Genomic DNA, 13,256 nt, shown 5'->3' on the forward strand with positions numbered 1-13,256 from the left:
ACTTTATTTTTTAATGAATCTTTTCATTTATGTTGAATGAGGAAACTTATTATAAGACATAGAAAGAAGCCCACGGACTGATGAGATCAATAAAAATAATAAACGTTATATTGAATACCATTACTACTCGTACACCACTACATCCACTAATCTAACAGTGAACTAATGATCTAATCATCATCATCAGACTCAATGAAGTGTGGCAACAGAAACAAGCAGGAATCCTGCTGCACACAAGCTTCATAAAATCCTCCAAAATTGGCTTTGCACAAGTTTTATAGCCGAGGAAATGCATTAGACACATTTAATGGGCCAAAATGATGCACTTAAAGCTTTTAGGGAAAAAATGCTGATTGTAAGCAGAAGTTTGTTTACAAAAACTCTGCAGTGAAGAAAAAAAGCTGCTCCTTCGATGTCTGCGGCAATGCATCCAAATAGCAGTTAGCGGAAACACTGCATGTGCTTCATGCTAACGTTGCCGTTAGCTCCTGTAACGTAAACGATAACATCAGATGTTTTTATTCTTTTCTTCATTTTGCTACAAACACAAACTCCCTGATTGTTGGATGTTTTTACGTGCAGGTTTGACAAACGCAGGCGGAATTCTGACCACGCAGCAGCAGAAAGCGGAAAGGTTAGCATGACAGGTGTAATAAGACGTCTTGTGAAGAGAGCGAGGCTGTGGCCTTTACCATATCTGATCACCATCATCATCATCATCATTGGCTCATCAACACACTCATTTAGTAGATTTCCTCTCGTAAAGCGTTACCGTGAGGATAGGGGGGGTTCTTCGCCTGCAGCGTGGGAGCGTCCAGCCTGAAAGATCCAGGAGACGTTCAGACGGTTTACAGATGCTGCTGCTTCACTGAAAGCTGACACGTTCACAAACGAAGCAGAAGAAGAAAAAGCTGAATTCCAGAGCAGATGTGTGCACATCGCCGTTGATGTTTCATGATGTGGGAACAAAGCCGGTTTACCAGAATGACAGATGTTTCCATAAACAGCTGCAGACGTTCTGCCTCCCAGGACGGTGGATGTCCTGGACCGGTCTCCGTCCCGCAGGACGGTGGATGTCCTGGACCGGTCTCCGTCCCGCAGGACGGTGGATGTCCTGGACCGGTCTCCGTCCTGCAGGACGGTGAATGTCCTGGACCGGTCTCTGTCCTGCAGGACGGTGAATGTCCTGGACCGGTCTCCGTCCCGCAGGACGGTGGATGTCCTGGACCGGTCTCCGTCCTGCAGGACGGTGAATGTCCTGGACCGGTCTCTGTCCTGCAGGACGGTGAATGTCCTCTCGGAGGAAGTCGCTGCATTACTAACAGATCACAGAGTTTGTAGTTGGTGTTGATTGAAGCTTCATCTCGGCGAGTTTTATAGTGACGCTGCTGAAGGAAGCGGTGGCGTTCTCAGACGGGCGTTTCTGATGGCGCTGAGCGGCCCGGGGTCAGCCGGTGAGCCGGGTGTTTTATGCTGACTGTTGAACAGTAAATAAAGATGCAGAGCGTGAGTAGAACTGTTTTGGCCCCTTTGGCTCTCCTGTTCCATCCCTTCTCTGGCTTCCAGAGAATCTGCTCATGTCGGATCTCCCGTCTGAGGAGGACGCGTTTATTTGTTTCTGCTGGTACTAAACGGCGAGACTCTGCTGGATGTGGAGCGACTCGCCGACCTTATCAGCTCTGCTTTGTGCTATCAGCTGCCCTGCTGTCTGCTGGATTGTCACCCAGCGGCAGAGGACCCGGCTCCTGACTGGATGATAAGTGCTCCTCTGTCAGCTGATCCGTATGTGTGTTTTAACGTGGTTTGTGTTTGTGTGTCTGCAGGCGGTGGAGACAAACCTGGCCTCCAAAGACAGCCACTGGGTGTTTGTGAATGAGGTAAGACATCTGGGCCGCATTTTATCCTTTTATTTATGAACAAATCTATGAATTGTTCAAATTGTGTCTATTGTTAATTGATTATTTATTTATTTATTTTAATAACAATAATAATAACAACAAATAATAATAACAATAATAATAATAAATAAGAGTAATAATAATAATAATAATAATGATTGTAATGATGATAATAATGATAAAAATAATAATGATGATGACGCTTTGCCCCTCCCTGAGCCACCACCTGATCATGGTAGAGGGGTTTATTCAGACGGGTCCTGACTGTTGTCTGTGCTTATGCACCGAACAGCAGTTCAGAGTACCCACCCTTTCTGGAGTCCTTGGAGGGAGTGCTGGAGGGTGCTCCTTCTGGGGACTCCATTGTTCTGCTGGGGGACTTCAATGCTCACGTGGGCAATGACAGTGAGACCTGGAGGGGAGTGATTGGGAGGCATGGTCCCCCCCCTCTGAACCCAAATGGTGTTTTGTTATTGGACTTCTGTGCTCGTCATGGATTGTCCATAACGAACACCATGTTCCAACATAAGAGTGTCCATATGTACACCTGGCATCAGGACTCCCTGGGCCGCAGTTCCATGATGGATTTTGTAGTCGTATCGTCGGACCTGCGGCCACATGCCTTGGACACTCAGGTGAAGAGGGGGGTGGAGCTTCAACCGATCACCACCTGGTGGTGAGTTGGCTCAGATGGTGGGGGAGGAAGCTGGTCAGATCTGGCAGGCCCAAACGTGTTGTGAGGGTCTGCTGGGAACGTCTGGCTGAGTCCCCCGTCAGAGCGAGCTTCAACTCCCACCTTCAGCAGAGCTTCAACCATGTCCCGAGTGAGGCGGAGGACATTGAGTCTGAATGGGCTGTGTTCCGTGCCTCTATTGCTGAGGCGGCCAGCCGGAGTTGTGGCTGCAAGGTCGTTGGTGCCTGTCGTGGCGGTAATCCCAGGACTCGTTGGTGGACACCAGCAGTGAGGGATGCCGTCAAGCTGAAGAAGGAGTCCTATCGGGCCTTCTTGGCCTGTGGGACTCTGGAGGCAGCTGATGGGTACCGACGGGCTAAGCGGCATGCGGCTTCGGCTGTTGCCGAGGCAAAAACTCGGGCATGGAAGGAGTTCGGCGAGGCCATGGAGAAAGACTTCCGGACGGCTTCGAGGAGATTCTGGTCCACCATCCGGCGGCTCAGGAGGGGGAAGCAGTGCTCCATCAACACTGTGTACAGTGGAGATGGGGAGCTGCTGACCTCAACTCGGGACGTTGTGGGTCGGTGGAAGGAATACTTCGAAGACCTCCTCAATCCTACCAACACGTCTTCCGATGAGGAAGCAGAGCTGGTGGACTCAGGGGTGGACTCTCCTACCTCTGGGGCTGAAGTCGCTGAGGTGGTCAAAAAGCTCCTTGGCGGCAAGGCCCCGGGGGTGGATGAGATCCGCCCGGAGTTCCTTAAGGCTCTGGATGCTGTGGGGCTGTCCTGGCTGACACGTCTCTGCAGCATTGCGTGGACATCGGGGGCAGTACCGCTGGATTGGCAGACTGGGGTGGTGGTCCCCCTTTTTAAGAAGGGGGACCGCAGGGTGTGTTCCAATTACAGGGGAATCACACTCCTCAGCCTCCCTGGTAAGGTCTATTCAGGGGTCCTGGAGAGGAGGGTCCGCCGGATAGTCGAATCCCGGATTGAGGAGGAGCAGTGTGGTTTTCGTCCTGGTCGCGGAACAGTGGACCAGCTCTATACCCTCTCTGGGGTCCTGGGGGGGGCATGGGAGTTTGCCCAACCAGTCTACATGTGCTTTGTGGACCTGGAGAAGGCGTTAGACCGTGTCCCCCGGGGGCTCCTGTGGGGGGTACTCCGGGAGTATGGGGTACCGGACACCCTTGTACGAGCTGTCCGGTCCCTGTACGACAGGTGTCAGAGCTTGGTCCGCATTGCCGGTAGTAAGTCGGATTCGTTTCCGGTGACGGTTGGACTCCGCCAAGGCTGCCCTTTATCACCGATTCTGTTCATAACTTATATGGACAGAATTTCTAGGTGCAGCCGAGGGGTTGAGGGGATCCGACTTGGTGGCCTCAGGATTGGGTCCCTGCTTTTTGCGGATGACGTGGTCCTGTTGGCTTCATCTGGTCGTGATCTCCAGCTCTCGCTTGAGCGATTCGCGGCCGAGTGTGAAGCGGCTGGGATGAGAATCAGCACCTCCAAATCTGAGACCATGGTCCTCAGCCGGAATAGGGTGGATTGCCCTCTCCGGGTCGGGAGTCAGGTCCTGCCTCAAGTGGAGGAGTTTAAATATCTCGGGGTCTTGTTCACGAGTGAGGGAAGGATGGAGCGTGAGATGGACAGACGGATCGGTGCGGCGTCTGCAGTAATGCGGACTCTGCGCCGGTCTGTCGTGGTGAAGAAGGAGCTGAGCCAGAAGGCGAAGCTCTCCATTTACCAGTCGATCTACGTTCCTACCCTCACCTATGGTCATGAGCTGTGGGTCGTGACCGAAAGAAGGAGATCTCGTATAGATCCGACCCCGGATAACCGGCAGAATCCGGGAGGCCCAGACGACGGGGGCAGCCTCGGCGCTGGAGGACGGCCGGGAGGCCCAGACGACGGGGGCAGCCTCGGCTCTGGATCCCTCACGTTGGACACCGGAGGCGGGGGAGAAGGAGCGACCTCCTCGCCGGACACTGGAGACAGAGGAGAAGGAGCGACCTCCTCCTCTGACACCGGGGCTGGCGCTGGGGCCGGTGGAGGAGAATCCCAACCTGGGACCCCCTCGGGAACTCGGGACAGAGGAGGAGCGTCCCAACCTGGGACCCCCTCGGGAACTCGGGACGGTGGAGGAGCGTCCCAACCTGGGACCCCCTCGGGAACTCGGGACGGTGGAGGAGCGTCCCAACCTGGGACCCCCTCGGGAACTCGGGACAGAGGAGGAGCGTCCCAACCTGGGACCCCCTCGGGAACTCGGGACAGAGGAGGAGCGTCCCAACCTGGGACCCCGTCGGGAACTCGGGACAGAGGAGGAGCGTCCCGTCCTGGGACCCCCTCGGGAACATGGAGCAAGGGAGGAGCGTCCCGTCCTGGGACCCCCTCGGGAACATGGAGCAAGGGAGGTGGACGAGCTCTGGGCGCTGGCGTGGGAGCCTGCAGCGCCGGAGACGTGGACCTGGGCGCTGGCGTGGGAGCCTGCAGCGCTGGAGACGTGGACCTGGGCGCTGGCGTGGGAGCCTGCAGCGCCGGAGACGTGGACCCGGACGCTGGCGTGGGATCCTGCAGCGCCGGACGGGTTCTGGGCGCTGGCGTGGGATCCTGCAGCGCCGGACGGGTTCTGGGCGCTGGCGTGGGAGCCTGCAGCGCCGGACGGGTTCTGGGCGCTGGCGTGGGAGCCTGCAGCGCCGGAGACGTGGACCCGGACGCTGGCGTGGGATCCTGCAGCGCCGGACGGGTTCTGGGCGCTGGCGTGGGAGCCTGCAGCGCCGGAGACGTGGACCGTAGAGCTGGTGGCTTGATAGCCAGTCTGGTTCCCCAGAACCGCGACCGGACCTCCCTCTCCACCAGCTCAGGAGCTGGTCCAAGCCCAAGAAAAATACCCACCAGTTCGTCACAGGTCATGGTCTCTGGTGGTCTCTGCTTATGGCGCCTGGAGTGTCCTTTTCTCCTCTCCTGCTGGGTCCTGGGTGGCTGGTTCATTATGTCACGGTGGCTGTAGGGAGGTGGACCCAAATGCAGGAGTCGGGAAGCCAGTATGCAGAACTCAGATATCCTTTTAATCCAAGACAAGGAGAAGGCCAAAAACCAACGAATGAACCAGCAACACAAGACAAGAAGTGAGGGGTATAAATACACGGAACACAATGACAGGTGAAGTAATTAACAAAATGAAACCAGGTGAATTCAATAACAGTAAATCAATGAAGCTAAACGAGAACCAAGGGAACTAAACAGGAAACTACAAAATAAAACAGGAACCCTGAAAACAAAGCAAAGGGAGAAACCCAAATCCTGACAGAGTGATGGATGGATGGATGGATGGATGGATGGATGGATGGATGAATGGATGGATGGATGGATGGATGGATGGATGGATGGATGGAGTGATGGATGGATGGATGGATGGAGTGATGGATGGATGGATGGATGGATGGAGTGATGGATGGATGGATGGATGGATGGAGTGATGGATGGATGGATGGATGGAGTGATGGATGGATGGATGGATGGATGGATGGATGGATGGATGGATGGATGGATGGATGGAGTGATGGATGGATGGATGGATGGATGGAGTGATGGATGGATGGATGGATGGATGGATGGATGGATGGATGGATGGATGGAGTGATGGATGGATGGATGGATGGATGGATGGATGGATGGATGGATGGATGGATGGATGATGCTTTGTGGTGGTGAAACTGGGATGCAGATGGTGCCAGATCTTCCAAATTATTTCCAACCAGATTGATGTTTACAAGCAGCAACATGTTTATAAACTAAATGGGAATTTATTGATTTCTAAACCTCATCAGGTCATATTTAATCCGCAGCAGAAGAAAAACGTCATGTCAGATGATGAAACTGAGACATTTTACTGTCTGATGGAATCTAGACCTGTTCCTGATCCGGTTTAGGAACCAGAAACCGGTTAGGGCTAGGTTCAGGTCTCAGCGTAACCTCTGGCCTGATCTGGTCCAGATTTATGAAGCTGCAGCGACGTTGTGGAGCGTTTGTTGTCGTCTAACGGTGGATGAACTGTAAAACTTTACTGCATCGTAATAAGCTGCTGTTTATGGGGTCAGAGTATTGGTAAATATGGATATTATCCAACGCTTCACGGCTGCACTGAGACAGTTTTATGTAACAACTGTTTCAAAAAACAGGAGACATAAAATCCACATGAACCATTTCAGTCCTGCTTCGGTTTATCTGCAGCTGTGGCGCTTCTTCAGCACGTAAAGCCTGCCGTCTTCTCCAGGATCCTGCAAGGACTTTCCAGAACTCTTCTTTGGACTCTTCTCCATTTTGTTAATGTCGAGGTCCGGGTTGTAGCTCATAACCGCTGGACCTGACAGGACCGAACCAAACCGGACCAAACTGGACTGGACCAGACTGGACCGAAGCAAACAGGACCGAACTGGACTGGACCAGACTAGACTGGACTGGACCAGACTAGACTGGACTGGACTAGACTGGACTGGAGCAGACTGGTCTAGACCAGACCAGACTGGATTGGACCAGACTAGACAGGACTGGCCTGGACTGGACTGGAGCAGACTGGTCTAGACCAGACCAGACTGGATTGGACCAGACTAGACAGGACTGGCCTGGACTGGACTAGAGCAGACTGGTCTAGACCAGACCAGACTGGATTGGACCAGACTAGACAGGACTGGCCTGGACTGGACTGGAGCAGACTGGTCTAGACCAGACCAGACTGGATTGGACCAGACTAGACAGGACTGGCCTGGACTGGACTAGAGCAGACTGGTCTAGACCAGACCAGACTGGATTGGACCAGACTAGACAGGACTGGCCTGGACTGGACTGGAGCAGACTGGTCTAGACCAGACCAGACTGGATTGGACCAGACTAGACAGGACTGGCCTGGACTGCAGCTGCAGCATGGAGGACGTTTCTGACGGGACTTCGGCCAACTGCAGACGGATCAGCTGAAGGTCCAGATGCATCTCTCAGGTCCTGGTTCAGGTCTTTGCTGGATTTTAGTCCTGCCTCCATGCTAACTGCTAACAGCTAACAGGGAAGGGAAGCTTTTCTGCAAACATGATGCATGCTGGGACAGACTGCAGATGAAGAAGTTCAGGTTTCTGGACAACAGCATCACCTGCTGTCATGACAAGTAAAATATCAGCTAATGTATTAGCAGTGCTGTCTCCTGTCCATCCTCCGGAGAGTGAAATCCTCTTTGTGAATCAGACAGCCTGTCGGAGTTTTCCCATCTTCTCTCCTCACGTTCCTCCGAGGCTCTGGCAGCTTCAGTGTGGTGTGTGAGTGTTCAGACAGGTAACAGGTACTTTCTAACCCACGATGGAAGTGCAGTTAGGTGTCAGGAGTTGTGTCGACAGCTAGACACAGCAGACGGCCTCATTTCCATTTCCTGGTCTTCTCTTCGTCCTGCCTTCCTGTCAGTCCTGATACCCATCCGGCATTCAGCTCAGGTTGATGACTGCACACCCAGACGTTTAAAAAGCACTGGTAAAGACAGCTGAAAGCACCAAGGAAGCAGTAGCAGGAAAGTACAGGCTGGTAGCTTCATTTCTAAGAGATTAAATATTGTTTGTCTCCAAATTTAAAGAATGCATAAAAAAAACAGTCACTGCAGCACGACTTGGACTCAGAGGAATTCTTCAACATCATCATCACAACTTAGGTGTTTAGAAAACGTCACCATAGCCAGAATAATAAAATGCTGCAAGTGTGAATGTTTAGGGCTGTTTTTCCTGTAAATCTGCTCACATGTTCAACCACACAGTCAGAAAACTGATTACCACACAAACAGGGGCGCACCACTCACAGCAATGACCGCGAGCAGGAGGACGAAAGGAGGAGGCTCTCAGAGAGAAGAGGAGAGAGGAGGAAGAGCAGGAACAACCGGAGGGATGAGGATGGTAATTAAGTCAAGAGGAAAAGGCTGGGCAGTGATGGAGGGATGGTGGAGAAGTCGATGGGGAGGACGGAGGCGAAGCCTTGTGGATGGACAGTCTGAAGCAGCAGCTGTCAGGTTTGACTCATAAATCCTCATATAGAGTCTGTGATGAGCTCACTCAGGCTTCTCACACACTTAGATCGAAGATATGAAAAAGTATCAAAAATAAGAAGTAAAAACCATTAATCTGGGTGAAGAGATGGACTCTGAGCTAAAGACCACCAACCAGGTGTAAAAACCAATAACCTGGCCTAAAAACCACCAACCGGGTCTAAAAACATCCATCTGGGCATAAAAACCACCAACTGGGCCCTAAAAAACACCAACCTGGTTCATAAACATCCAACTGGGCCTAAAAAACACCATCCGGGCCTAACAAACCACCAGCTGGGCCTAAAAAACCACCAACCTGGCCAAAAAACCCTCAACCGGGCCAGAAATCTGGTTTTTGTGATGATTTTAGGAGCTGGAGCAGACAATGTTTTTATCTAATTTTATTTCCTTTCCCTTTTTTTAAGTTTTGCTTTAATAATAAATGATGCTTGTTATTTTCTGTTTTTCGTCCCTGGAAACACTTTTTATCACTTTTTTGAGATTGTGCTGGACAAAGAACCCGCCATGTATACGCTAGCAACTGGATTTCAACAATGGCTGTTTTAAACGATTACCATGGCTTATTCATCAAAGACATTGTAGGATGTTCAGAGAGGAAGAAATGACAACAGACGACATCAGACTGACTTTTACTTGCTGAAGGGAACTCAGAGAAGAGACCGGAGGAAAGATGGATGCTACATTGGCTGTTATGAGCGAAATGAGGAAGTTCTAATCACAGAGCCGAGTTCAGCAGTAAAATAAATAGTTATTTATTTTACAAATAGTTAAAAAATACAAGTTGATTTAATCCTTCAGATCAGAACTAAAGTTGTTTAAATATTACAGTGACAGTGAAAGAAAATATTTACGTTACATTTCTGTTACGCTGCGCTACAATGTGTTGTGTTACATCTCACTAAGTTACGCGACATCTGTTGTCGTTGCAGTCTCGTTACTTTACAGTTGCATTGCGTTGAGCTACGTGGCGTCGCGTTATGTTGAGCTACGAGGTTTTGCGTTACGTTGACCTACATGACGTTGCATTATGTTGAGCAATGTTGCATTGCGTTACGTTGAGCGACGTGGTGTTGCGTTATGTTGAACTACATGACGTTGCATTACTTTGAGCTACATGACGTTGCATTTCGTTGAGCTACGTGGTGTCCCGTTACTTTGAGCTACATGACGTTGCATTTCATTGAGCTACGTGGCGTCACGTTACATTGAGCGACATGGTGTGATGTTATGTTGAGCTACGTGGCGTCACGTTACATTGAGCTACATGGCATCGCATTACGTTGAGGGACGTCGCGTTACTTTGAGCTACGTGGCGTTGCGTTATGTTGAGCTACATGGCGTTGTGTTACGTTGAGCTATGTGGCGTTGCATTACGTTTAGCTACGTGACGTTGCATTACATTGAGCTACATGACGTTGCATTACGTTGAGCTACATGGCGTTGCATTACGTTGAGCGACGTGGCGTTGCATTACGTTGAGCTACGTGACGTTGCGTTACGTTGAGCTATGTGGCGTTGGATTACGTTGAGCTACATGGCGTTGCGTTACATTGAGCTACGTGACGTTGCGTTACGTTAAGCTATGTGGTGTTGCGTTACATTGAGCTACGTGGCGTTGCGTTCTGTTGAGCTACGTGGCGTTGCGTTACGTTAAGCTATGTGGCGTTGCGTTACATTGAGCTACGTGACCTTGCGTTACGTTGAGCTACGTGGCGTTGCGTTACGTTGAGCGACGTGGCGTTGCATTACGTTGAGCGACGTGGCGTTGCATTACGTTGACCTACGTTACGTTGCGTTACGTTGAGCTATGTGGCGTTGGATTACTTTGAGCTACATGGCGTTGCGTTATGTTGAGCTACGTGACGTTGTGTTCTGTTGAGCTACGTGGCGTTGCGTTACGTTAAGCTATGTGGCGTTGCATTACATTGAGCTACGTGGCGTTGCGTTCTGTTGAGCTACGTGGCGTTGCGTTACGTTAAGCTATGTGGCGTTGCGTTACATTGAGCTACGTGACCTTGCGTTACGTTGAGCTACGTGGCGTTGCGTTACGTTGAGCGACGTGGCGTTGCATTACGTTGAGCGACGTGGCGTTGCGTTACGTTGAGCGACGTGGCGTTGCATTACGTTGAGCGACGTGGCGTTGCATTACGTTGACCTACGTTACGTTGCGTTACGTTGAGCTATGTGGCGTTGGATTACTTTGAGCTACATGGCGTTGCGTTATGTTGAGCTACGTGACGTTGTGTTCTGTTGAGCTACGTGGCGTTGCGTTACGTTAAGCTATGTGGCGTTGCATTACATTGAGCTACGTGGCGTTGCGTTCTGTTGAGCTACGTGGCGTTGCGTTACGTTAAGCTATGTGGCGTTGCGTTACATTGAGCTACGTGACCTTGCGTTACGTTGAGCTACGTGGCGTTGCGTTACGTTGAGCGACGTGGCGTTGCATTACGTTGAGCGACGTGGCGTTGCGTTACGTTGAGCTATGTGGCGTTGCGTTACGTTGAGCGACGTGGCATTGTGTTACGTTGAGCGACGTGGTGTTGCGTTACGTTGGACTACATGGCGTTGCGTTACGTTGAGCTACGTGGCGTTGCGTTACGTTGAGCGACGTGGCGTTGCGTTACGTTGAGCGACGTGGCGTTGCGTTACGTTGAGCGACGTGGCGTTGCGTTACGTTGAGCGACGTGGCATTGCGTTACGTTGAGCGACGTGGCATTGCGTTACGTTGAGCTACATGGTGTTGCGTTACGTTGGGCTACGTGGCGTTGCGTTACGTTGAGCGACGTGGCGTTGCGTTACGTTGAGCGACGTGGCGTTGCGTTACGTTGAGCGACGTGGCGTTGCGTTACGTTGAGCGACGTGGCATTGCGTTACGTTGAGCGACGTGGCGTTGCGTTACGTTGAGCGACATGGCGTTGCGTTACGTTGAGCAACGTGGCATTGCGTTACGTTAAGCGACGTGGCATTGCGTTACGTTGAGCGACATGGCATTGCGTTACGTTGAGCGACGTGTCGTTGCGTTACGTTGAGCGACGTGGCGTTGCGTTACGTTGAGCGACGTGGCGTTGCGTTACGTTGAGCTACGTGGCGTTGCGTTACGTTGAGCTACGTGACATTGCGTTACGTTGAGCGACGTGGCGTTGCGTTACGTTGAGCGACGTGGCGTTGCGTTACGTTGAGCTACGTGGCGTTGCGTTACGTTGAGCGACGTGGCGTTGCGTTACGTTGAGCGACGTGGCGTTGCGTTACGTTGAGCGACGTGGCGTTGCGTTACGTTGAGCGACGTGGCGTTGCGTTACGTTGAGCGACGTGGCGTTGCGTTACGTTGAGCGACGTGGCGTTGCGTTACGTTGAGCGACGTGGCGTTGCGTTACGTTGAGCGACGTGGCGTTGCGTTACGTTGAGCGACGTGGTGTTGCGTTACATGGTGTTGCGTTACGTTGAGCGACGTGGCATTGCGTTACGTTGAGCGACGTGGTGTTGCGTTACGTTGAGCGACGTGGTGTTGCGTTACATGGTGTTGCGTTACGTTGAGCGACGTGGTGTTGCGTTACGTTGAGCGACGTGGTGTTGCGTTACATGGTGTTGCGTTACGTTGAGCGACGTGGCGTTGCGTTACGTTGAGCGACGTGGTGTTGCGTTACGTTGAGCGACGTGGTGTTGCGTTACATGGTGTTGCGTTACGTTGAGCGACGTGGCATTGCGTTACGTTGAGCGACGTGGCGTTGCGTTACGTTGAGCTACATGGTGTTGCGTTACGTTGGGCTACATGGCGTTGCGTGACGTTGAGCGACGCGGCGTTGCGTTACGTTGAGCGACGTGGTGTTGCGTTACGTTGGGCTACATGGCGTTGCGTGACGTTGAGCGACGCGGCGTTGCGTTACGTTGAGCGACGTGGTGTTGCGTTACGTTGGGCTACATGTCGTTGCGTTACGTTGGGCTACATGGCGTTGCGTTACGTTGGGCTACATGGCGTTGCGTTACGTTGGGCTACATGGCGTTGCGTTACGTTGGGCTACATGGCGTTGCGTTATGCTACACCACATTACTTTATGTTCCAGGCTTTGAGTTTAGGAAAATACTGCTGACTTTCAAATGAGTCACTTTAACCAGTGCAAGCAACAGCAAAGACTTCTTTCTGTGGTCATACGTGACATCAGGAGCCGTGACAGAAATCACAACATGATTCCATCACATTAAGACGGGAGGCGAGCCGCCAAACAGCCGAGCGGCAGCATGTCAGCGCTGTCACTGTGTGCACGTCACAATGCTGACATGTGCATGTGTGCAGCCTCACAGAACTGCTTACACGGCAGCTGAATTGTTTTTCCATTTTCACTCATCTGAACACTTTGTTTCCACTTCTCTATGCGCCAAACGCAGCGTCTGCACTTGTTTAATGTTGTCTAAAGGCAGCTGAACGGTGCCGTGTGACAGGAGGGAACACGCCGCCTCCTCCGTGCTGAATAAGCTGCAGTAAAACCTGTAAATCGCTGTCGAGCGGGATTCCCTCCTAGCGCCATCACCTTCTCCTGGAGGCTGTCTCACAATCAGAACCTCAGATCTGATTCTTGCCGGGATTCCTGCGATCAGCAGCTCACCTCTGT

At 51.9% G+C, this 13,256-nt stretch overlaps 1 protein-coding gene across 1 annotated transcript in view; it reads left to right on the forward strand.

The window, feature by feature from the left end:
- LOC306771819 (glutamate receptor ionotropic, delta-1-like) overlaps positions 1-13,256 on the forward strand; it is a gene marked incomplete at both ends in the record, with an annotated part of 685,025 nt that overhangs the window by 449,542 nt on the left and 222,227 nt on the right. Inside the window, one exon of the mRNA XM_079261138.1 lies at positions 1,824-1,877. Within this exon, the coding sequence (XP_079117264.1) occupies positions 1,824-1,877 (54 nt within the window). The remainder of the gene's footprint in view (positions 1-1,823; positions 1,878-13,256) is intronic.

This window comes from Telmatherina bonti (assembly GCF_933228915.1).
Source record: "Telmatherina bonti genome assembly, chromosome: 21".
Taxonomy (NCBI): domain Eukaryota; kingdom Metazoa; phylum Chordata; class Actinopteri; order Atheriniformes; family Telmatherinidae; genus Telmatherina; species Telmatherina bonti.